Raw genomic sequence first — 25,331 nt, forward strand, 5'->3', positions numbered from 1 at the left:
AACTAGGGAGAGTTAACTAAAAAAGGTGTTAACCTTCCACATCTCTCAAGACAACAGGAGACCTGGGCCAGCCACTCTTAAATATCCCCTGGGCCAGCCACTCTTAAATATCCCCTGGGCCAGCCACTCTTAAATATCCCCTGGGCCAGCCACTCTTAAATATCCCCTGGGCTGTTGGAACATGGGCTGTTGAGAAGAAGTTGAAGGCCAGATCAAGATGACAACAGTAGCTACATGATAAAAAATACCCACCAATCTGTGCTTTCCTCCGTGACCCGGAAACCTCCAAGTGGTGGAGGAGAAGACAATTCGTTTGTAGGCGAACAGAGGAGTGCGCCGCTGCCCCCCCCCCCCCTCCCCCCTCCCCCCTCCCCCCCTCCTCGACAGCCACCTTTCATCGTATCCTACCGCAGAAACATTGTGAAATCTGCCATACTCCTTTTCAAATCACATTTTCTCTTATCAGAGAAAAACATGCATACGTTTAAAAACAACATGCTACTTATCGTTCTACCGATAAAATATAACGCACAACTAACTTCATTTTGTTTTTAATCACGTTACACATATATTTTGTGGCTCCACCCCTGTAAATGTAATTAGCCTGATGCGAGTGGAGAAGGATCGTCTATGTTCCCTCTTCTTTTACCTTGGCCCTTTTTCAAAAGGAGCCGACGACAAGACGGAGGAGTTAGCTAATTTAATTGAGAAAAGGCCAGTTTTTTCAAAAATAACATAGCTTATGCAAAGACCACGTTCCTCCTCTTGTGTTCCTCTGTACACAACACTTGCAGAATATGTTGCGGTTCTTCCTTCAGCCTGAGTGCCAGTCTGCCAGCACAAACAGATCTGGGACCAGCTGGTTTCAAGAGGGTGAAAATGTAAATGTTGCGGAACCTTGCAAGTGTGGGCAGAATGGATTGAAGGAAGGAGAGAAAAAAAGAGGTTGTCAAAATATTCTTAACAGCCAAGTGTGATCCAGGCCTAAGACAACAACGACGCCGACGTGCCAAACGGTCTCCCGATATAGTTCAAATGTACCCGAGTGTCTCAGTCATTTCTCACGCAAGTGGAACATCGACACAAATGCAAATAAACATGCCTCCGGCTTGTATCTTTGAAAATAACGTTAAATCGCGTGTGAAAGTAATGTAAAAAATTATGTGCAAATGCATAGCTTCAATCATCAACCTTGAATTGACTATTACTGATAATGCAATAATCCATTATACTCATTTTCTGCTAATTGGCAGGTGTGTATGGAACTGATTAAATAAACAATGTATGTGATTTAATCTAATCACTCTTTTTCTCTCCTCTCTCCCCACTCCTCTCTGTATCCCTCCCTCTCCACACTCCATCTCTGTATCCCTCCCTCTCCACACTCCATCTCTGTATCTCTCCCTCTCCACACTCCTCTCTGTCCCTTATCCCTCTCCATATCCCTCACTCCTCCCTCTCCATCTTTGTATCCCTCCCTCTCTCTCCTCTCTGTCCCCCATCCCTCTCCATATCCCTCACTCCTCCCTCTCCATCTTTGTATCCCTCTCTCTCTCTCTCCTCTCTGTCCTCCATCCCTCTCCATATCCCTCACTCCTCCCTCTCCATCTTTGTATCCCTCTCTCTCTCTCTCTCCTCTCTGTCCCCCATCCCTCTCCATATCCCTCACTCCTCCCTCTCCATCTTTGTATCCCTCCCTCTCTCTCCTCTCTGTCCCCCATATCCCTCACTCCTCCCTCTCCATATCCCTCCCCCTCTCTCCTCTGTCCCCCATTACTCTCCAATACCCTCAATCCTCCCTCTCCATATCCCTCCCCCTCTCTCCTCTGTCCCCCATTACTCTCCATATCCCTCAATCCTCCCTCTCCATCTCCCTCGCTCTCCCCTCTGCCCCCCATCCCGTTCCCTCTCCTCCAAATGTATCAATCTACTTGTGTTATGACCGTCAGGGTTTATCGACCAGTCTTCTGTCGCTACGGTAACATCAGACGGCAGGACGACACAGACAAGAGTCCGGGAAGACCTCCGTCAAAACAACACTTTCTTGGACGAACAGAAAACAAGACCTAGTAGGCCCGACGAGTCTTCAATTAGCAGCTTAAAAACAAAGATCACCGTTTCCTGTACGGGCACCCAGCACTTTCTCCACCACAAATAAAGAGACAAGACAGACTTGGCAAAACGGCAGACTTGGTACAGAGTAATGGTTGGAGTTCTACCCTGTTACTGTCATTTTGAGCTATGGCTAGGTTAAGCAAAGCTACTATTTAAGGGGTTGGGTGCCTTGAAATAACTCAATTAAATAGTAGCTTTGCTTAACCTAGCCATACCCCTTGAAATGATTGCTACTATGTCTTGACTTTCTAGCCTGTAAGTATAATATGACTATCGATTCACAACACATTGCAAGCATTGGTGAGGACACCACAATGCCAAAGATTCCAGTATTACTAGGCTACAGCACGGTGACGACGAGAACAATGACTGCTATTAGCAACAATTTTTGAAAGCATTATGCAGGCTAGATAGTGAAGGAAGTGGAGCGTAACAGAAGGACTGATGAACAGCAGTAGGATTACATACCTGTGGTATACGGTCTGATATACCACGGCTGTCAGCCAATCAGCATTCAGGGCTCCAACCACCCAGTTTATAATGACTGATGAACAGCAGTAGGATTACATTACCTGTGGTATACGGTCTGATATACCACGGCTGTCAGCCAATCAGCATTCAGGGCTCCAACCACCCAGTTTATAATGACTGATGAACAGCAGTAGGATTACATTACCTGTGGTATACGGTCTGATATACCACGGCTGTCAGCCAATCAGCATTCAGGGCTCCAACCACCCAGTTTATAATGACTGATGAACAGCAGTAGGATTACATACCTGTGGTATACGGTCTGATATACCACGGCTGTCAGCCAATCAGCATTCAGGGCTCCAACCACCCAGTTTATAATGACTGATGCAAAGTAGTAGGATTACATACATATAGACAGCTGGAGCAGCTAAATAAATTGGAAGAAATGTAGAATATATTACATCAAAAAAAGATATGTATTGTCTAAGCTAATCCTTTGTTCTGTCCACGCATGATGATCATGTGGCCTTTACTGAACTATCAGATCTTTGTTCTGTCCACACACGATGATCATGTGACCTTCACTGACCTATCAGATATTGAAATTAACTAGAGAAAACAAATGTTTTACTTCCACAACACATTGGACGAATGTATAATAGGTGCAGTTAAATCTTACCCTACGAGGTGCAGAGTACTGACGGTTTTCTGTTCGGACGGATAATTAATTGTCCCTCGTCTAAATCAGTCTCTGATTAAAGGGGAAGAATGAAACAAAGCAGTGGAACTGGCTTCCAGGTCCAAAATTGGATTCGATGGATCTATACTATGTCTTGACTTTCTAGCCTGTAACTATAATATGACTATCGATTCACAACACATTGCAAGCATTTCAAACCCCAAGACAGATGTATTAAAAAGTTATAATATATGTGGACAGAGTTATTCTTTTATAATAGAAACAAAACAAAAAAAACTGCCGACTGACCTCTCATTGTCCTCTCCTGGTGTTTACCTGCTCACATCGACATAACAGACAGTTGAACAAAAGAAGATGGCTATATGGCTGCATGGAGAAAAACACAATACACTGAGGTGTGTGTGTGTGTGTGTGTGTGTGTGTGTGTGTGTGTGTGTGTGTGTGTGTGTGTGTGTGTGTGTGTGTGTGTGTGTGTGTGTGTGTGTGTGTGTTGTCTCTGCTGATGGGTCAAGTTCTGTCTGTCATTTAACAACAACACACCTTCTTTACTACATCCCTGTGTCAGTCCCAAATGGCACCCTATTCCATATATTAGTGCACTACCAGAAGGGGTCTGCAACAAAAAAAAAGTAGTGCCCTATTATAGGGAATAGGGTGTAGATCCCTCCACTGCATGGTATCCACTCTGTTCAGTATGAGCAACAACCTTGTTTCTCCACGGACAGATGGAGATATACACAGTGCATACACACCCTTGACTTTTTGTGTTACGTTCCAGCCTTAATATAAAATGGATGAAATCGCCTCATCAATCTACACACAAGACCCCATAATGACAAAGCAAAAAACAGCTTTTAAGATATGATATTTACATAAGTATTCAGACCCTTTACTCAGTACTTTGTTGAAGCCCCTTTTGGCAGTGATTACAGCCTTGTATTCTTGGGTATGACGCTACAAGCTTGGCACACCTGTATTTGGGGAGTTCTTCCCATTCTTCTCTGCAGATCCTCTCAAGCTCTGTCAGGTTGGATGAGGAGCGTTGCTGCATTGTGTGCTTAGGGTTGTTGTCCTGTTGGAAGGTGAACCTTTACCCCAGTCGGAGGTCCTGAGTGCTATGGAGCAGGTTTTCATCAAGGATCTCTTTGTACTTTGCTCCGTTCATATTTCCCTCGATCCTGACTAGTCTCCCAGTCCCTGCTGCTGAAAAACATCCCCACAGCATGATGCTGACACCACCATGCTTCAACATAGGGATGGTGTCAGGTTTCCTCCAGACGTGACGCTTGGCATTCAGGCCAAAGAGTTCAATCTTGGTTTTATCTGACCAGAGAATCTTGTTTCTCATGGTCTGAGAGGATTTTGGTACTTTTTGGCAAACTCCAAGTGGGGGAGTGCTGCAGAGATGGTTGTCCTTCTGGAAGGTTCTCCCATCTCCACAGAGGAGCTGTGTCAGAGTGACCTGGTTCTTGGTCACCTCCCTGACCAAGGCTGTTCTCCCCAGATTGCTCAGTTAGGCTGGGCGGCCAGCTCTAGGAAGAGTCATGGTGGTTCCAAAGTTCTTCTATTTAAGAATGATGGAGGCCACTGTGTTTTTGGAGAACTTAAAATGCTGCAGAAATGTTTTGGTGCAATTCCCCAGGTCTGTGCCTCAACACAATCCTGTCTCAGAGCTCTATGGACAATTCCTTCAACCTCATGGCTTGGTTTTTGCTCTGACATACACTGTCAACTGTGGGACCCGATATAGACAGGTGTGTGCCTTTCCAAATCATGTCCAGTCAATTGAATTTACCACAGGTGGACTCCAATCAAGTTGTAGAAACATCTCAAGGATGATCAATGTAAACAGGAAGCACATGAGCTCAATTTGGAGTCTCATAGCAAAGGGTCTGAATACTTATGTAAATAAGGTATTACTGTTTCTTTTTATATATACACATTTCTAAACACCTGTTTTCACTTTGTCATTATGGGGTATTGTGATGTCATTATGGGGTATTGTGATGTCATTATGGGGTATTGTGATGTCATTATGGGGTATTGTGATGTCATTATGGGGTATTGTGTGTACATTTATGAAAGGGAAAAAAACTATTAAATCCATTTTAGAAATAAGGCTGTAACTTAAAATGTGGGAAAAGTCACGGGGTCTGAATACTTCCTGAATGCATGGTTTAATTAAAAAGCGAACCATCAGGTAACCAGATACTTTAGTGATGTTCTCAGAGTTCATTAAAAACAGATGATATACCGTATGCCACATTGCCATTGGTTCTCATCTTGGGCTACTAATGCCCCTGCATGCACCTGCCTGGCCTATCCACAGGGGGTACTTGGAAAGATCATAGCTATACTGGATCAATTACCCCCATAAGGGAGCACTTACAGCAGAACAAAATGTGATTTGCGGTACAATAACCAAAAAACAGGTTGAGAAGGACTGCTCTATGCAGTTGGTAGAGACTGTTCAGAATGTTAAAACAGTTTGTACTTTGCAGTGCCACGTGCGCCTGACTACTGCGAAAGCCAATCCAATCATCTCCAGAAGCAGTTATACACCAAAGCCAATAACACATGAAAAAAGTATGACGAGCTACAACACAAAGTCTCGTGTTCTATCACTGGCCAAATCATTACACAACACAGGTGCTGCTGGAGTCCAAGGCAAGTCTAGAGTAAGCCATGAATTTCCCAGCGGCATTGACGGCCACGGCAGTCGATGTCAACTTGTGTGGCCGTAACGTCCCCTAAAAAAAATAATCCATTCCTTGCGGCCAAAGTGGCCGTTGTGCCCGTGGGCTGATTATAATCATTACAACTCCCCTCTCCCTGGTGCCAATCGCCATGCACTGATACATGGCTCTCTCAGATCTCAATTCTTATTAGCCAATACCCGTCATGTGATCGGGTCCTTCTCACACAGGCCCTCACAGCTCCGACGTACAAGTGAAGACAGACACATCAGGGATACAACGCCAATCTCCGAGGAGCACATTGAAGACGTAAGAACTGTCCACATTTACAAGACGAGTAACGAACAGCAACAGCACTAGTCTCTACTATCCCCCCCCCCCCCCCCCCCCCCCCCCCCCACATTGTACAAAAAAGTTTAGCCAACCTATTCTATCGGTCAGCTCGTCGTTCTGTGTGAGAAAGAAATATTCCTAACAGAGTCTGCGTCATACAACCACAGCAAAAGCAAATGATACTGATGCAACAGATGAGAACTTGTATTTGATAAATTAATGTATTCACATTATAAAAGAGCAGCAACGCGCACAAGGCTGTAGGCTATATACACGGCGAATGTTCAAAAAATGCAAATTGGCAGGAAAATATTGTTCTCAAATGCACACCGGCAAATGCAAACGGTTCGATGTTGACAAATGAAAATATCCTTCAGATATGACGAAAGAGGGACGATGCAACAATTAGCATGGGATGCTAATATGACTATGATTAACATCAACTAGCACGGGATGCTAATATGACTTTGATTATCATCAACTAACATGGGATGCTAATATGACTATGATTAACATCAACTAGCATGGGATGCTAATATGACTATGATTAACATCAACTAGCACGGGATGCTAATATGACTATCATCAACTAGCACGGGATGCTAATATGACTATGATTAACATCAACAAGCACGGGATGCTAATATGACTATCATCAACTAGCACGGGATGCTAATATGACTATGATTAACATCAACAAGCACGGGATGCTAATATGACTATCATCAACTAGCACGGGATGCTAATATGACTAGGATTAACATCAACTAGCACGGGATGCTAATATGACTAGGATTAAAATCAACTAACACGGGATGCTAATATGACTAGGATTATCATCAACTAGCACGGGATGCTAATATGACTATGATTAACATCAACAAGCACGGGATGCAAATATGACTATCATCAACATCAACAAGCACGGGATGCTAATATGACTATCATCAACTAGCACGGGATGCTAATATGACTATGATTAACATCAACTAGCATGGGATGCTAATATGACTAGGATTAACATCAACTAGCACGGGATGCTAATATGACTAGGATTAACATCAACTAGCACGGGATGCTAATATGACTAGGATTATCATCAACTAGCACGGGATGCTAATATGACTAGGATTATCATCAACTAGCACGGGATGCTAATATGACTAGGATTATCATCAACTAGCACGGGATGCTAATATGACTAGGATTATCATCAACTAGCACGGGATGCTAATATGACTAGGATTATCATCAACTAGCACGGGATGCTAATATGACTAGGATTATCATCAACTAGCACGGGACGCTAATATGACTAGGATTATCATCAACTAGCACGGGATGCTAATATGACTAGGATTATCATCAACTAGCACGGGTTGCTAATATGACTAGGATTATCATCAACTAGCACGGGACGCTAATATGACTAGGATTATCATCAACTAGCATGGGATGCTAATAAGACTAGGATTATCATCAACTAGCATGGGATGCTAATATGACTAGGATTATCATCAACTAGCATGGGATGCTAATATGACTAGGATTATCATCAACTAGCATGGGATGCTTATATGACTAGGATTATCATCAACTAGCATGGGTTGCTAATATGACTAGGATTATCATCAACTAGCATGGGTTGCTAATATGACTAGGATTATCATCAACTAGCATGGGATGCTATAATGACTAGGATTATCATCAACTAGCATGGGATGCTATAATGACTAGGATTATCATCAACTAGCACGGGTTGCTAATATGACTAGGATTGAGTCCATGGCTGCTGGACAATGAAAGAACGATGATTTGAAAACCAATAGAACTGGAGAGAAATAGCCAACTAGTTTTAAATGGTTTAGTATATGCGTTAGGGTTTATTAAATAACTCCCTCAACATTCCTATGGTTGGAATTTGTCTTATTCTACTTTGAATAAAGACAAGCCTCATAAAACAACAACAAAAACAACAACAAAAAGTCCAGGTTTTAAACAATTACGTTTTGGGTTAAAGAGTGTTCAAAGTTTTGATGGCGCAACAGGCACTGCCCTTTCTCTCGTATCTGATAAAAATACTGCCACGAGTATGTCGACAGAATCAAGCCGTTAGACGTTAAATATTAATTATCCTATATTTTATTTGTCAAACATGACTGGCGTTGAGCCTATATACGCGTAATTAAAAGTAGTATTTGGCTACATTTTCTGGCTTCCCACTCATGTCAGCATGGGTGTGGACATGAGAGGCTGTAGTAAAAACACAAGGTCTATCACCTACACTTTGACACGTAGGCTCATTATGTACATTTCCATACACTTGTGGTTTTTCTAAACAGAAGAGAGAGAATTTTTCCAATCAATTTATTTGGCTATTTTGGTTAATGCCCTTGGTGCCCCGGCAGATGCCCTTGGTGCCCCGGCAGATGCCCTTGGTGCCCCGGCAGATGCCCTTGGTGCCCCGGCAGATGCCCTTGGTGCCCCGGCAGATGCCCTTGGTGCCCCGGCAGATGCCCTTGGTGCCCCGGCAGATGCCCTTGGTGCCCCGGCAGATGGCCTTGGTTCCCCGGCAGATGGCCTTGGTTCCCCGGCAGATGCCCTTGGTGTCCCGGCAGATGGCCTTGGTGCCCCGGCACATGCCCTTGGTGCCCCGGCACATGCCCTTGGTGCCCCGGCAGATGCCCTTGGTGCCCCGGCAGATTGCTTCTGGTGCCCTGGCAGATTGCTTCTGGTGTTGGAAGTCGATACACCACTTTCTGTTTCTAATTAGCACAGACCTGAGATGTCCTACTGGTTTCCCTTCAGAGGCTTCGGTGTGAGGAGCAGCGGAGGGAGGTGTGTGTGTGTGTGTGTGTGTGTGTGTGTGTGTGTGTGTGTGTACCATTGGATCGTTAGTTCAGTGACCCCAGTGTAGGAGTGCCCGGCTCTCTGTGAAACCAAACAACTTTGCACCTGAAAATAATCAGTTCTATCAGCACCCATCTGTCAACCATTCAACCGTGTAAAAGCCAAGTGATGGAGGCATGACACCAAGAAATGGAGCTGTACAGCTGGCTAACTGAAGTCAATGTCCATTGATGTATCCCAGATGGCACCCTATTCCCTTTCTAGTACATTACTTTTGACCACGGCCAACAGGGGCACTATATATAGAGAATAGGTGCCATCTGGGATTCATAACAGCAATAACTAGAGCTGGCTAACCGAGGACAACCTACAACTCAACAGTACACCGTGATTAATGTCCCACTGACCCACATTGAACAGGAAAAAGACAGGCCTTTGTAGAGAGGAAAAAGACAGGCCTTTGTAGAGGAGGAAAAAGACAGGCCTTTGTAGAGGAGGAAAAAGACAGGCCTTTGTAGAGGAGGAAAAAGACAGGCCTTTGTAGAGGAGGAAAAAGACAGGCCTTTGTAGAGAGGACAAAGACAGGCCTTTGTAGAGGAGGAAAAAGACAGGCCTTTGTAGAGGAGGAAAAAGACAGGCCTTTGTAGAGAGGAAAAAGACAGGCCTTTGTAGAGCAGGACAAAGACAGGCCTTTGTAGAGAGGACAAAGACAGGCCTTTGTAGAGAGGACAAAGACAGGCCTTTGTAGAGAGGACAAAGACAGGCCTTTGTAGAGAGGACAAAGACAGGCCTTTGTAGAGAGGACAAAGACAGGCCTTTGTAGAGAGGACAAAGACAGGCCTTTGTAGAGAGGACAAAGACAGGCCTTTGTAGAGAGGACAAAGACAGGCCTTTGTAGAGAGGACAAAGACAGGCCTTTGTAGAGAGGACAAAGACAGGCCTTTGTAGAGAGGACAAAGACAGGCCTTTGTAGAGAGGACAAAGACAGGCCTTTGTAGAGAGGACAAAGACAGGCCTTTGTAGAGAGGACAAAGACAGGCCTTTGTAGAGAGGACAAAGACAGGCTTTTGTAGAGAGGACAAAGACAGGCCTTTGTAGAGAGGACAAAGACAGGCCTTTGTAGAGAGGACAAAGACAGGCCTTTGTAGAGAGGACAAAGACAGGCCTTTGTAGAGAGGAAAAAGACAGGCCTTTGTAGAGAGGACAAAGACAGGCCTTTGTAGAGAGGACAAAGACAGGCCTTTGTAGAGAGGACAAAGACAGGGAGCCAATAAAGTAATCAGATGATGTACGGTATAGCTTTTAGTCTGACCATTATTGTACTGACTAACAAGAGATGGGGTTGATGAAAGGGATGAGAGAAATATCATTACAGTGGGATGACGCAACCCTGTTAACACCAGGACTAACTTTAGATGGTAAGTGGAGATTTTGTTTGGATTTGAGTTAGAAATCATTAAAAGCCAACCTGATGTAATGTAACCAGTAGAGAATAGCGCTTCTCATCCCAGTCAGGAATCACAAGGTGTCCTCTTCTCACCCCAGTCAGGAATCACAAGGTGTCCTCTTCTCACCCCAGTCAGGAATCACAAGGTGTCCTCTTCTCATCCCAGTCAGGAATCACAAGGTGTCCTCTTCTCATCCCAGTCAGGAATCACAAGGTGTCCTCTTCTCATCCCAGTCAGGAATCACAAGGTGTCCTCTTCTCACCCCAGTCAGGAATCACAAGGTGTCCTCTTCTCATCCCAGTCAGGAATCACAAGGTGTCCTCTTCTCATCCCAGTCAGGAATCACAAGGTGTCCTCTTCTCATCCCAGTCAGGAATCACAAGGTGTCCTCTTCTCATCCCAGTCAGGAATCACGTGTCCTCTTCTCATCCCAGTCAGGAATCACGTGTCCTCTTCTCATCCCAGTCAGGAATCACAAGGTGTCCTCTTCTCACCCCAGTCAGGAATCACAAGGTGTCCTCTTCTCATCCCAGTCAGGAATCACAAGGTGTCCTCTTCTCACCCCAGTCAGGAATCACAAGGTGTCCTCTTCTCATCCCAGTCAGGAATCACAAGGTGTCCTCTTCTCATCCCAGTCAGGAATCACAAGGTGTCCTCTTCTCACCCCAGTCAGGAATCACAAGGTGTCCTCTTCTCACCCCAGTCAGGAATCACAAGGTGTCCTCTTCTCACCCCAGTCAGGAATCACAAGGTGTCCTCTTCTCATCCCAGTCAGGAATCACAAGGTGTCCTCTTCTCACCCCAGTCAGGAATCACAAGGTGTCCTCTTCTCACCCCAGTCAGGAATCACAAGGTGTCCTCTTCTCATCCCAGTCAGGAATCACGTGTCCTCTTCTCACCCCAGTCAGGAATCACAAGGTGTCCTCTTCTCATCCCAGTCAGGAATCACGTGTCCTCTTCTCACCCCAGTCAGGAATCACAAGGTGTCCTCTTCTCACCCCAGTCAGGAATCACAAGGTGTCCTCTTCTCATCCCAGTCAGGAATCACGTGTCCTCTTCTCACCCCAGTCAGGAATCACAAGGTGTCCTCTTCTCATCCCAGTCAGGAATCACAAGGTGTCCTCTTCTCACCCCAGTCAGGAATCACAAGGTGTCCTCTTCTCATCCCAGTCAGGAATCACAAGATCTCCTATTCACTATATGGTGCACTTCTGTTCTGGTCAAAAGTAGTACACTACATACAAAATAGGGTTCCAATTCAGATGCAGTTAAGATGTCATGTGACAGACAGTGATAGATTTTCAAAGACATGAGTGTCCAGGAAGGAGTGCAAAAATGTTGAGTGAATTTTATAGAGAACACTAAATAGGCTATTTAATACTTAACACAGAATACTTAATACATTGAATGGACAGTGAGTGTGAGTGAGTAGTGGTTTATTTTTAATCTCAAAGAGCATAAACTAACTCTAGGGTCAAGTGAACTGTAGTGAGACCAATGAAAGGTGTTTCCTGGTGTGTTTGATGTTGAAAGCAGAGTATTGAAGATGGTAAGGCAGAAGGTGGGCCAGCAACCAATGGGTAGTCCAAGTAAACAACCTTTGCTGACAGTAGGTAAACGTTTTTTCGGTCAGATTAGTCTAGGAGACAAAGGGACAATAAGAGACGAAAGGAGAAAATAGGAGACAAAGGGACAATAAGAGACGAAAGGAGAAAATAGGAGACAAAGGGACAATAAGAGACGAAAGGAGAGAATAGGAGACTATAGGAGACAAAGGGACAATAAGAGACGAAAGGAGAAAATAGGAGACAAAGGGACAATAAGAGACGAAAGGAGAAAATAGGAGACAAAGGGACAATAAGAGACGAAAGGAGAGAATAGGAGACTATAGGAGACAAAGGGACAATAAGAGACGAAAGGAGAAAATAGGAGACAAAGGGACAATAAGAGAGAATAGGAGACTATAGGAGACAAAGGGACAATAGGAGAGGAAAGGAGAGAATAGGAGACTATAGGAGACAAAGGGACAATAAGAGACGAAAGGAGAAAATAGGAGACAAAGGGACAATAAGAGAGGAAAGGAGAGAATAGGAGACAAAGGGACAATAAGAGAGAATAGGAGACAAAGGGACAATAAGAGAGGAAAGGAGACTATAGGAGACAAAGGGACAATAAGAGAGGAAAGGAGAGAATAGGAGACTATAGGAGACAAAGGGACAACAGGAAGAGGTGCTCATTTAGACCACCCAGCCATCCACAGAGGGGAAATTCTATTCTAAGTATATTAGCATATTTCAGTATCCTTACATTTGCCAGGGCATCAACCAGCTTTGTCCATCCGTTAAACCAGGGCTCTCCAACACTGTTTCTGGATAGTCACCCTCCTGTAGGTTTTAACTCCAACCCTGTTCCTGGAGAGATACCCTCCTGTAGGTTTTAACTCCAACCCTGTTCCTGGAGAGCTACCCTCCTGTAGGTTTTAACTCCAACCCTGTTCCTGGAGAGATACCCTCCTGTAGGTTTTAACCCCAACCCTGTTCCTGGAGAACTACCCTCCTGTAGGTTTTAACTCCAACCCTGTTCCTGGAGAGATACCCTCCTGTAGCTTTTAACCCCAACCCTGTTCCTGGAGAACTACCCTCCTGTAGGTTTTAACTCCAACCTTGTTCCTGAAGAGCTACCCTCCTGTAGGTTTAAACTCCAACCCTGTTCCTGGAGAAACACCCTCCTGTAGGTTTTAACTCCAACCCTGTTCCTGGAGAGATACCCTTCTGTAGGTTTTAACTCCAACCCTGTTCCTGGAGAGACACCCTCCTGTAGGTTTAAACTCCAACCCTGTTCCTGGAGAGCTACCCTCCTGTAGGTTTAAACTCCAACCCTGGTCCTGGAGAAACACCCTCCTGTAGGTTTTAACTCCAACCCTGTTCCTGGAGAGATACCCTCCTGTAGGTTTAAACTCCAACCCTGTTCCTGGAGAGCTACCCTCAGTTAGGACATTCAATTTGTGCATGAGACAAGTAATTTTTTCAACAATTGTTTACAGACAGATTATTTCACTGTATCACAATTCCAGTGGGTCAGAAGTTTACATACATTAAGTTGACTGTGCCTTTAAAAATTCTTGGAAAATTCCCGAAAATGATGTCATAGCTTTAGAAACTTCTCATAGGATAATTGACATCATTTGAGTCAATTGGAGGTGTACCTGTGGATGTATTTCAAGGCCTACCTTCAAACTCAGTGCCTCTTTGCCTGACATCATGTGAAAATCAAAAGAAATCAGCCATGACCTGAGAAAAAAACTCTGCCATTTCCAAATGCCTGTAGGTACCACGTTCATCTGTACAAAGTATAAAAACCATGGGACCACGCAGCCGTCATACCGCTCAGGAAGGAGACTCATTCTCTCTCCTAGAGAGGAATGTACTTTGGTGCGAAAAGCGCAAATACATCCCAGAACAACAGCAAAGGACCTTGTGAAGATGCTGGAGGAAACAGGTGCAAAAGTATCTATATCCACAGTAAAACGAGTCTTATATCGCCATAACCTGAAAGACCGCTCAGCAAGGAAGAAGCCACTGCTCCAAAACATAAGAAAGCCAGACTACGATTTGCAACTGCACATGGTGACAACTGCACATGGTGACAATCGTACTTTTTGGAGAAATGTCCTCTGGTCTGATGAAACAAAAATAGAACTGTTTGGCCATTGCTATGTTTGGCCAAACCGTGAAGCACGGGGTTGGCAGCATCATGTTGTGGGGGTGCTTTGCTGTAGGAGGGACTGGTGCACTTCACAAAATAGATGGCATCATGAGGAAAGTAAATTATGTGGATATATTGCAGCAACATCTCAAGACATCAGTCAGGAAGTTAAAGTTTGGTCGCAAATGCGTCTTCCAAATGGACAATGACCCCAAGCATACTTCCAAATTTGTGTTAAAATGGCTTAAGGACAACAAAGTCAAGGTATTGGAGTGGCCATCACAAAGCCCTGACCTCAATCCTATAGAAAATGTGTGGGCAGAACTGAAAAAGCGTGTGCGAGCAAGGAGGCCTACAAACCTGATTCAGTTACACCAGCTCTGTCAGGAGGAATGTGCCAAAATTCACCCAACTTATTGTGGGAAGCTTGTGGAAGGCTACCCGAAACGTTTGACCCAAGTTAAACAATTTAAAGGCAATCCTAACTAATACTAATTGAGTGTATGTAAACTTCTGACCCACTGGGAATGTGATGAAATAAATAAAAGCTGAAATAAAATCACTCTACTATTATTCTGACATTTCACATTCTTAAAATAAAGTGGTGATCCTAACTGACCTAAAACAGGGAATTTTTACTAGGATTAAATGTCAGGAATTGTGAAAAACTTAGTTTAAATGTATTTGGCTCATGTGTATGTAAACTTCCGACTTCAACTGTACGTCTGAATGACTTGGGACTTAGTAACACTGTTGTGATGTCATGGTGTATAGGGGTGGCCACTGATTGGCTGTTCCTCTGTCTGCAGGTCTCCAGTCATCCAATAAGAGCTCTAGTTTCCCAGTGATGATGAACAGTTCAGCCCCCACAGTGAACCAGAACCAATCAACACAGCCATTTGAACTTGTGAAAGCGATCAAAGCATTCTCCACTGGTTGGCGTTTGGAGAGCCACAGTAATAATTCATTTTAATAACAAATTACAACTGTTAGCTTCATAGGTAAATTATCAATTTTAAGCTTTTTTGACATACCAAAAGACCAATAGGCCAATGCTAGTAATTGTTGCTTCATTCTCCATTGCTGACACTTGCAAAAAGAAACAGTTCATATCCTTGATCAATTAATCCAATTAGTGATTTTTTTTTTTTACAAAAAAAAACTGGCCAGATCATTTCAAGTCAAAGTTAAGTCCCCGAGTCTTGATGCTAAAAGTCAAGCAATTTTATTTTCTATCAAGTCTTGTCTCAAGTCAAAGTCATGTGACTCGAGTCCACAACTCTGGTCACTACACTACTGATGCAACACCTCTCTGTTCTTTCTCAACTATTCCAATTAATGGAACACCATTTAAACCCAATCGCTGGAACCCCGTTTTACAAAGTAGCAATTGACCGAGGATATTACATTAGTTAATGGAGTTAAAAAGCCAGTAGCTTAAAACTCAAGTAATAAGGAGAATAAATGTAATTTATTTAGATATGTTTAATGACCCAGTGATGCAGAATTACTGCTTTAGTCCCTGCTCACAATAACTAACTTCTGGCATATTGTCCCTTTCAGTGAAAGAAAAGCCTGCTACTTGCTACAGATGACTTCTTAGCATTGCTGAGCCGTGTAAAATGACATGTGAATTCACAATGAAGCTGCACTGCAGCCAGCAACGGTTTGGGTCTTACGGTGCGTCGCTTTCAGACTGCTAGGCATCGCACCTGAACTACTGACCTGTACTACCACTACTGACCTGTACTACTGACCTGTACTACTGACCTGTACTACTGACCTGTACTACCACTACTGACCTGTACTACTGACCTGTACTACTGACCTGTACTACCACTACTGACCTGTACTACCACTACTGACCTGTACTACCACTACTGACCTGTACTACTGACCTGTACTACCACTACTGACCTGTACTACTGACCTGTCCTACCACTACTGACCTGTACTACCACTACTGACCTGTACTACTGACCTGTACTACCACTACTGACCTGTACTACCACTACTGACCTGTACTACCACTACTGACCTGTACTACCCACTACTGTACCTAAATTCCACCTCACAAAGTGCATTTCCTTCTCATTTCACTTCTCAAAGTGTTACCAGACAGGACTTTGTTGCAGGCTCTTTTTTAATGTGTTAACAACAATGACGTAGTGGTAGAAAGTCTCCTCCAAAATAATTTATTCCTCAACTCGTTGCACGTACACTCCCATTTCTACGTGTGCCCGTGGCTGAATGTAGTTGCCTAACCCTTTTTGCAAAAATTTACTCCCTGTTTACTTTCTGCATCTACGTATCGTTTAGATTTTTCTGAATGTTAAGGATCACAATTCTACCCACCTGTGGAACCCAGGCCACCTGGTCGTGCTGCCCCCTTGTGGAACCCAGGCCACCTGGTCGTGCTGCCCCCTTGTGGAACCCAGGCCACCTGGTCGTGCTGCCCCCTTGTGGAACCCAGGCCACCTGGTCGTGCTGCCCCCCTGTGGAACCCAGGCCACCTGGTCGTGCTGCCCCCTGTGGAACCCAGGCCACCTGGTCGTGCTGCCCCCTGTGGAACCCAGGCCACCTGGTCGTGCTGCCCCCTGTGGAACCCAGGCCACCTGGTCGTGCTGCCCCCTGTGGAACCCAGGCCACCTGGTCGTGCTGCCCCCTGTGGAACCCAGGCCACCTGGTCGTGCTGCCCCCTGTGGAACCCAGGCCACCTGGTCGTGCTGCTCGACTATGAAAAGCCAACTGACATTTACTGAGGTGTTGACCTGTTACACCCTCTACAACAGGGGTCTCCCAACCCTGTTTCCTGGAGAGCTACTGTCTTGTAAGTTTTCACTCCAACACTAATCTAGCGCACCTGAATCTAATAATTAGCTGGTTGATAAGATGAATCAGCTAAGTTACAACTGGGGTTGGAGCGAAAACCTACAGGAGGGTCTCTCTCCAGGAACAGGGTTGGAGTTAAAACCTACAGGAGGGTAGCTCTCTAGGAACAGGGTTGGAGTTAAAACCTACAGGATGGTCTCTCTCCAGGAACAGGGTTGGAGTTAAAACCTACAGGAGGGTATCTCTCCAGGAACAGGGTTGGAGTTAAAACCTACAGGAGGGTATATCTCCAGGAACAGGGTTGGGGTTAAAACCTACAGGAGGGTAGCTCTCCAGGAACAGGGTTGGAGTTAAAACCTACAGGAGGGTATATCTCCAGGAACAGGGTTGGAGTTAAAACCTACAGGAGGGTAGTTCTCCAGGAACAGGGTTGGAGTTAAAACCTACAGGAGGGTATATCTCCAGGAACAGGGTTGGGGTTAAAACCTACAGGAGGGTATATCTCCAGGAACAGGGTTGGGGTTAAAACCTACAGGAGGGTAGCTCTCCAGGAACAGGGTTGGGGTTAAAACCTACAGGAGGGTATCTCTCCAGGAACAGGGTTGGGGTTAAAACCTACAGGAGGGTATCTCTCCAGGAACAGGGTTGGAGTTAAAACCTACAGGAGGGTATCTCTCCAGGAACAGGGTTGGGGTTAAAACCTACAGGAGGGTTTCTCTCCAGGAACAGGGTTGGAGAGTCCTGCTCTACAAACACTGTTATTATTATTTGACCCTGCTGGTCATCTATGAACATCTTGAACAACAATCTGGTCTTATTTACCATGTACTCTAATAATCAACACCCGGCACAGCCACACGAGGACTGACCACCCCTCAGAGCCTGGTTTCTTCCTAGGTTCCCGCCTGTCTAGGGAGTTTTCCCTAGCCACCGTGCTTCTGCATTGCTTGCTTGTTTTTTTAGTTTTAGGCTGGGTTTCTTTATAAGCACTTTGTGACATCTGCTGATGTAAAAAGGGCTTTATAAAAATTAATTTCATTTAATTGAAGTGCTGAAGTGGGTGTTCGTGCGCTAAGTGCTTACTCGTCTGCTTTGTGCCCTCACTGAGACAGAGAAGTAACAGATGTACAATATCACTCCACACACTAATCCTGCTCTGTGATCTGAAGACAGCCGTGAGCCTGTGGACCTGACAGCAACATAGCACTACTATAACACTAAGTGAAGTATGAATATGTAGATAATATTAGAGCATGGGATAAAGAGGTGACTAAACGGGGTGTTAAGAAAGAACATCTGTCAACCGACAGGCTAAAAAAAAAAAAAAATCAGTCGGGTCGGGTTCATGTAGGGTTACAACGAGACGGAAAACAGTTTTTCTCAAACGGGGAAAAAAATAGCAACGTATTTGTGTGCTTTAGTATTTGATAGTATTACGTGAAAATGTAAAAAGGTCTCAAAATGGACCCAGGAGGTTGAAAAAAGCCCCTCTCCTGCCTTTGTCGATTAGAGTACCTGAGGGAAATATCAAATATTATCCACCGAATAGATAAGCTATATATAAAACATATATCGTTAATAATCATTTTAATATTATCCTATTTCTCAGCGTGTCTGAGCAGTCAGCAGGTGTTAAATGCAACCAGAGGCCTCCAGCAGCAATACACTAGTCATATATCGTCTGATACTTGGCTTCTGGTCCGGCAAGAAGCTGTAATATCTCAGTAATTGAATTTTCTTGACAGAGCCTCATAACACCCCAGGTTTTGGCTGTGATGGGTGCTATTGTGAGCCTTTTACAGACAGGGGGAGAGAGGAAGGGAGGGAAAGAAAGAGCGAGAGAGAGGAGAGAAGAGAGGAGAAAATGCGAGAGAGGAGGGAGTGGGAGAGGGGAGTGAGAAAAAGATAACAAAGGAAAGAAAATCATATCATCTAGCCTCGTGTTGTTTGCCTACCGGTCGGGGTGACTGCCTGGGGTGAATGCCTGGGGTGACTGTCAGATGTTTTACCTATCGCTCTACTCATGCTACTCTCTAATGACTCTCTAATGATAAGAGACAATGACATCTGTAGGAAAGCGTCAGAGCTCCAGCTACATCACAACTACAAGATGGGAACACACGTACTGCAACTGGAGCGACTGAATGTTCAACTTATCGAGATGATGATCTCATAGGAGTAAAAAAAGGGTGATGGTGAGAGAGAGAGCGCAAGACACGAGACACAAAGAGACAAGCTCGCCATTTTGTTAAAGGTCTGAAGATCCTGTGTCATCAGGATTAAAATCTACCATAGTAGGTTACAGCAAATAACGAAGAGGCAAAGTCTACTCCATGTAAGACAATTGAAATCCACTCAAGTTCAAAATGTAATTGTAGAGTACATTTTTCACAGCTTTTAAATGTTATGTCATGTTGAAATTGCTAGTGGGGGGCTACAGATGGGTTCACAAGTGTTAGCTCGCTAACTAGTTGGGGGCTACAGATGGTTTAGCTAATGTTAGCTAGCTAGATAGTTGGGAGCTACAGATGGGCTAGCTAACATTAGCTAGCTAAGTAGTTTGGGGCTACAGATGGGTTAGCTAGTGTTAGCTAGCTAGATAGTTGGAAGCTACAGATGGGCTAGCTAACATTAGCTAGCTAAGTCGTTTGGGGCTACAGATGGGTTAGCTAATGTTAGCTAGCTAAGAACTGTTTTGGCATACATGCACATGTTGCACAGTGCCTGTGGGAGAAGATTGGATAAGTTAAAATACCGTGAGATAATTGTCACTATGGAGCTAGCTGGCTACTTGTAAGTTTATAAAAAAAATACATACAAATACATGGCTATGGTTAGCACACAGGTCAGCTGCAACCAATGTTGCTAGCTATGTAGCTAGCATACTAACATTTCCTCCATGAACGACGCAAACTAGCTAGCTATATACCAACCTAGATAACAAGAGAGTAGTGGAGTTCTGCATATGATTTCCTATGAGTTCCAGAGTCCAGCTTTCCAACGCTCACAAAGTGGACCTACCAGAACGTCTTTTTAAATTTATTTTTTCTTTTTACAAACATTTTGATTTGGTTTATACAGTAGCTAATAAAAGCCTAATGAAAAGGAATAACGTCTAGACCACAGCTGAACAAGAAGAGAACATCCCCGGCAAAATCGATCGATCACTCAGCCGGAAGCTAGAAGGCACAGGTACTAGCTGTCCTACGCTCTACGTCCCAAACGCAACCCTACTCCCTACATAGTGAGAGAGCCCCTACACACTACTTCGGCTCTGGTCAAAGGTAGGAAATAGGGTGCCATCTGAGACACAGTTCTATTACAGTCCAGCCCTGAACAGAGAACTGACTTGGTGTTTCAATTCACTGGGATAGAAAATAATGAGGACAGGATAGGACTGCTCTCTCTCTCTCGTTACACACTGTGATCTGGTTAGAGGTGGGCATGCTAGGCAGGGAGATTACAGCCTGTTCGCCTCCCGGTCCAGTCCTGACCAACCCACCACCATACAATTACCGGGAGAACCAGCAGGATACAGACTATTAACAGCAGAGTACAAAGGACAGGGTTTTACACATGTCCAACTATTGCAAAGGACCTGTACAAATGTTTTGTTATAATGTTTGAGCTACTCAGATAGTATAAGAACAAGGCATATTGGCAATTTACATAATTGAAGGAAATTACATTTGAAATTCACATTTTTCGCTCAGCCCCATGACAAAATGTGTGAATGGCAACGACCTAGATTTAAAACTGTAACATGTTCTCTCTGAATCATGGCAAAATGTTGAGAACTGCAGAGAAGAGGGCCTCCAAAACCATGCTATTGGCCACGTCCACTACCCCCAAAACCATGCTTGTTTTATGGGACTGAAAGAGCTCATTCACTTACCCTTGTCTCTCACAGTCCACCAGGATTCTCACCAGAATCCCTGTTACAGCCACTAGGATGGGATAGTGGTCGACGCTCTCTAGGCCTGGACACCAGGAACACAGAGAAAGACATTGTTCAGGTCTTCAGGTACAAAGAATAAGGTTGCTGTTAAGCACTTTGTCCAATTTGCAAAAGCACTATATAAATTTGAAATATGACATTTTCTTTATTTGATTTAAAATGATTATCTACTTCTCCAGAGTCAGATTAATTTGTGGATACAATGTGTATGTCTCTGCGTCTAGTATGAACGAAGATAAAAAGGTAGTTTTGCGAGCCAAAGCTAACTAGCATGCTAGCTGTTCTCATAGACTTCCAGTCATTGTACTTAGTTAGCAATTGCGCTGACGCTAGTTAGCAACTTCCTTGAAACTGCACGCAGAGACAAATGGTTTCCAGAAGTTTATCTGACTCTGGGAAAGTAGATAACAGGCTTCATTGGAGACAGAATTTAAACAAAGAGAGGGGCCATGAGACTTTACTGAAAGCCTTTAAGTTATTTTCTTGGGGGGGGGGGGGGGGGGGGGGAAATCTGTCAGATGGCGAAGGGTTTGATATTCCAGATCAGTGTGATTCTCCCCATAAAAACACAAATAAAACAGATTATTGGAGTCAGGGGTAGAGCGGGTGATTCAGGATAACATTTGGAACTGAGAGCAAAGTGTATCTGCCAAACAAGCAATTGTCCCCAGCCCCTCGAGGACCTTAGTGCCCATCAGTAAAGTGCCACACACACAGACACAGACAAAATTCCTAGAAAAAGACCCTACGCATCAGTCAACACATTGAACACAGTGGCTGTGAATAATGCATCACACAGCTCCACGTTGTCATTTCTGAGGAATGGCTCTGCTGGGGTGAAGGCAACCTTCACTTCCTGCAGCTAAAGTGAATGATCTGATTTTTCACACGTCAGAGTGTAAGTAGTAAACCGTAGCCCAGGGAAAACACCCACTATCAGAAGTGTGTGATATTAATATAGCTCGGGCCAGGAGAACAATCGAGGGCGTGCTACCTTGACAAAGATATTTTCTTTCCTTCATCTCTGAATTATTCAGACTGGGTGTGATGTGTTATGATTGACCAGTGGGTAGAGTATCTCTGTCTGCATTATATTGACCAGTGGGTAGAGTATCTCTGTCTGCATTATATTGACCAGTGGGTACAGTATCTCTGTCTGCATTATATTGACCAGTGGGTACAGTATGTCTGTCTGCATTATATTGACCAGTGGGTACAGTATCTCTGTCTGCATTATATTGACCAGTGGGTACAGTAACTCTGTCTGCATTATATTGACCAGTGGGTACAGTATCTCTGTCTGCATTATATTGACCAGTGGGTACAGTATCTCTGTCTGCATTATATTGACCAGTGGGTACAGTATGTCTGTCTGCATTATATTGACCAGTGGGTACAGTATCTCTGTCTGCATTATATTGACCAGTGGGTACAGTATGTCTGTCTGCATTATATTGACCAGTGGGTACAGTATCTCTGTCTGCATTATATTGACCAGTGGGTACAGTATCTCTGTCTGCATTATATTGACCAGTGGGTACAGTATGTCTGTCTGCATTATATTGACCAGTGGGTACAGTATCTCTGTCTGCATTATATTGACCAGTGGGTAGAGTATCTCTGTCTGCATTATATTGACCAGTGGGTAGAGTATCTCTGTCTGCATTATATTGACCAGTGGGTACAGTATCTCTGTCTGCATTATATTGACCAGTGGGTAGAGTATCTCTGCATTATATTGACCAGTGGGTACAGTATGTCTGTCTGCATTATATTGACCAGTGGGTACAGTATCTCTGTCTGCATTATATTGACCAGTGGGTACAGTATGTCTGTCTGCATTATATTGACCAGTGGGTACAGTATGTCTGTCTGCATTATATTGACCAGTGGTACAGTATGTCTGTCTACATCAGTAGTGGTAAAACACTGCAGGGGTAGTAGCAGTTACAGATTTTAGAATGTCAATAGCAGACTTGGTGAAAGAGTGGTGTAATCTCTGTACTTATACTATTCACTTGTTTAATACTGCAATACTACTAGAAGTATACAATAATATTGGGAGTAGGAGAAGTTACTGGAGGAGAATGAGCACTACCTGGGAGACGGAGGTTGACCACACGGTCGAAGAGGTTCCTCTCTGCGGTCACTCTGTTTAACACCTGGTTCAGAAGCTGGAGAGAGAGACAGAAGGGAAGGAAGAAATGAGGGAGAGAGAGAGACAGAAGGGAAGGAAGGAATGAGGGAGAGAGAGAGACAGAAGGGAAGGAAGGAATGAGGGAGAGAGAGAGACAGAAGGGAAGGAAGGAATGAGGGAGAGAGAGACAGAAGGGAAGGAAGGAATGAGGGAGAGAGAGACAGAAGGGAAGGAAGGAATGAGGGAGAGAGAGACAGAAGGGAAGGAAGGAATGAGGGAGAGAGAGACAGAAGGGAATGGAGGAATGAGAGAGAGAGAGAGAGACAGAAGGGAATGGAGGAATGAGAGAGAGAGAGAGAGACAGAAGGGAATGGAGGAATGAGAGAGAGAGAGAGAGACAGAAGGGAAGTAAGGAATGAGGGAGAGAGAGAGACAGAAGGGAAGGAAGGAATGAGGGAGAGAGAGACAGAAGGGAAGTAAGGAATGAGGGAGAGAGAGACAGACAGAAGGGAAGTAAGGAATGAGGGAGAGAGAGACAGAAGGGAAGTAAGGAATGAGGGAGAGAGAGACAGAAGGGAAGTAAGGAATGAGGGAGAGAGAGACAGAAGGGAAGTAAGGAATGAGGGAGAGAGAGACAGAAGGGAAGTAAGGAATGAGGGAGAGAGAGACAGAAGGGAAGGAAGGAATGAGGGAGAGAGAGACAGAAGGGAATGGAGGAATGAGAGAGAGCGAGAGAGAGAGAGACAGAAGGGAAGTAAGGAATGAGGGAGAGAGAGAGACAGAAGGGAAGGAAGGAATGAGGGAGAGAGAGACAGAAGGGAAGGAAGGAATGAGGGAGAGAGAGACAGAAGGGAAGGAAGGAATGAGGGAGAGAGAGACAGAAGGGAAGGAAGGAATGAGGGAGAGAGAGACAGAAGGGAATGGAGGAATGAGAGAGAGAGAGAGACAGAAGGGAAGTAAGGAATGAGGGAGAGAGAGAGACAGAAGGGAAGTAAGGAATGAGGGAGAGAGAGAGCGGAAGGAAGGGAGGAATGAAGGAGAGAGAGAGAGGAAGGAAAGCGAGACAGAGAAAAGGGAGGGAGTTACAAACTATTCAATAATTCTTATTTCAATTAAAAGAAACAGACCAGAAAGTAAAAGCACATCGTATGCGTATTGTCTAGATCCATTTATCATTGTTTCCATTTTGCTCTGGTCGAGAATCTGTCCATCCTGCACCTGATGAATCGTTCATTCAGACGGAATAAGAGAGTGTTAAATTATCAGGACTGGGCTGGCACACTAAGTGGGTGAGGGAGGGAGGATGGAGAAACAAGGGAGGGAGAACCATAATCTGTCACTATCAACCAATCCACATGTAATACCAGGGTTGGTAAATAGACTAGGACCTGGTAATACCAGGGTTGGTAAATAGACTAGGACCTGGTAATACCAGGGTTGGTAAATAGACTAGGACCTGGTAATACCAGGGTTGGTAAATAGACTAGGATCTGGTAATACCAGGGTTGGTAAATAGACTAGGACCTGGTAATACCAGGGTTGGTAAATAGACTAGGACCTGGTAATATGTAAGTCGCGTCTGCTAAATGACTTAAATGTAAATGTAAATGTAATACCAGGGTTGGTAAATACATTAGGACCTGGTAATACCAGGGTTGGTAAATAGGCTAGGACATGGTAATACCGGGGTTGGTAAATAGACTAGGACCTGGTAATACCAGGGTTGGTAAATACATTAGGACCTGGTAATACCAGGGTTGGTAAATAGGCTAGGACATGGTAATACCGGGGTTGGTAAATAGACTAGGACCTGGTAATACCAGGGTTGGTAAATACATTAGGACCTGGTAATACCAGGATTGGTAAATAGACTAGGACCTGGTAATACCAAGGTTGGTAAATACATTAGGACCTGGTAACAACAATTGTAAGGCACACCCTGTCATTTACTACCAGTGATTTTCAACTGTGTTTCTTTCTATGTTATGACCTGGCTCAAAAGCTATACTGAATGAAGTGTAATGTCAGAGCAGTGTAGTTACACAGGATATACTTTATCATGTACCTAGCCAGGGGCAAGCAA

General features: G+C 44.3%; 1 protein-coding gene across 1 annotated transcript in view; it reads right to left on the minus strand.

Moving 5' to 3' along the window:
• The window catches only part of LOC129815776 (E3 ubiquitin-protein ligase RNF123), a 289,130-nt gene that overhangs the window by 137,792 nt on the left and 126,007 nt on the right, over nucleotides 1-25,331 (minus strand). The window contains exons 33-34 of the mRNA XM_055869888.1: nucleotides 23,210-23,285; nucleotides 21,049-21,133 (exon numbers count right to left, since the gene is read on the minus strand). Of these exons, the coding sequence (XP_055725863.1) occupies nucleotides 21,049-21,133; nucleotides 23,210-23,285 (161 nt within the window). The remainder of the gene's footprint in view (nucleotides 1-21,048; nucleotides 21,134-23,209; nucleotides 23,286-25,331) is intronic.

The sequence above is a fragment of the Salvelinus fontinalis genome, chromosome 18 (genome assembly GCF_029448725.1).
Source record: "Salvelinus fontinalis isolate EN_2023a chromosome 18, ASM2944872v1, whole genome shotgun sequence".
Taxonomy (NCBI): domain Eukaryota; kingdom Metazoa; phylum Chordata; class Actinopteri; order Salmoniformes; family Salmonidae; genus Salvelinus; species Salvelinus fontinalis.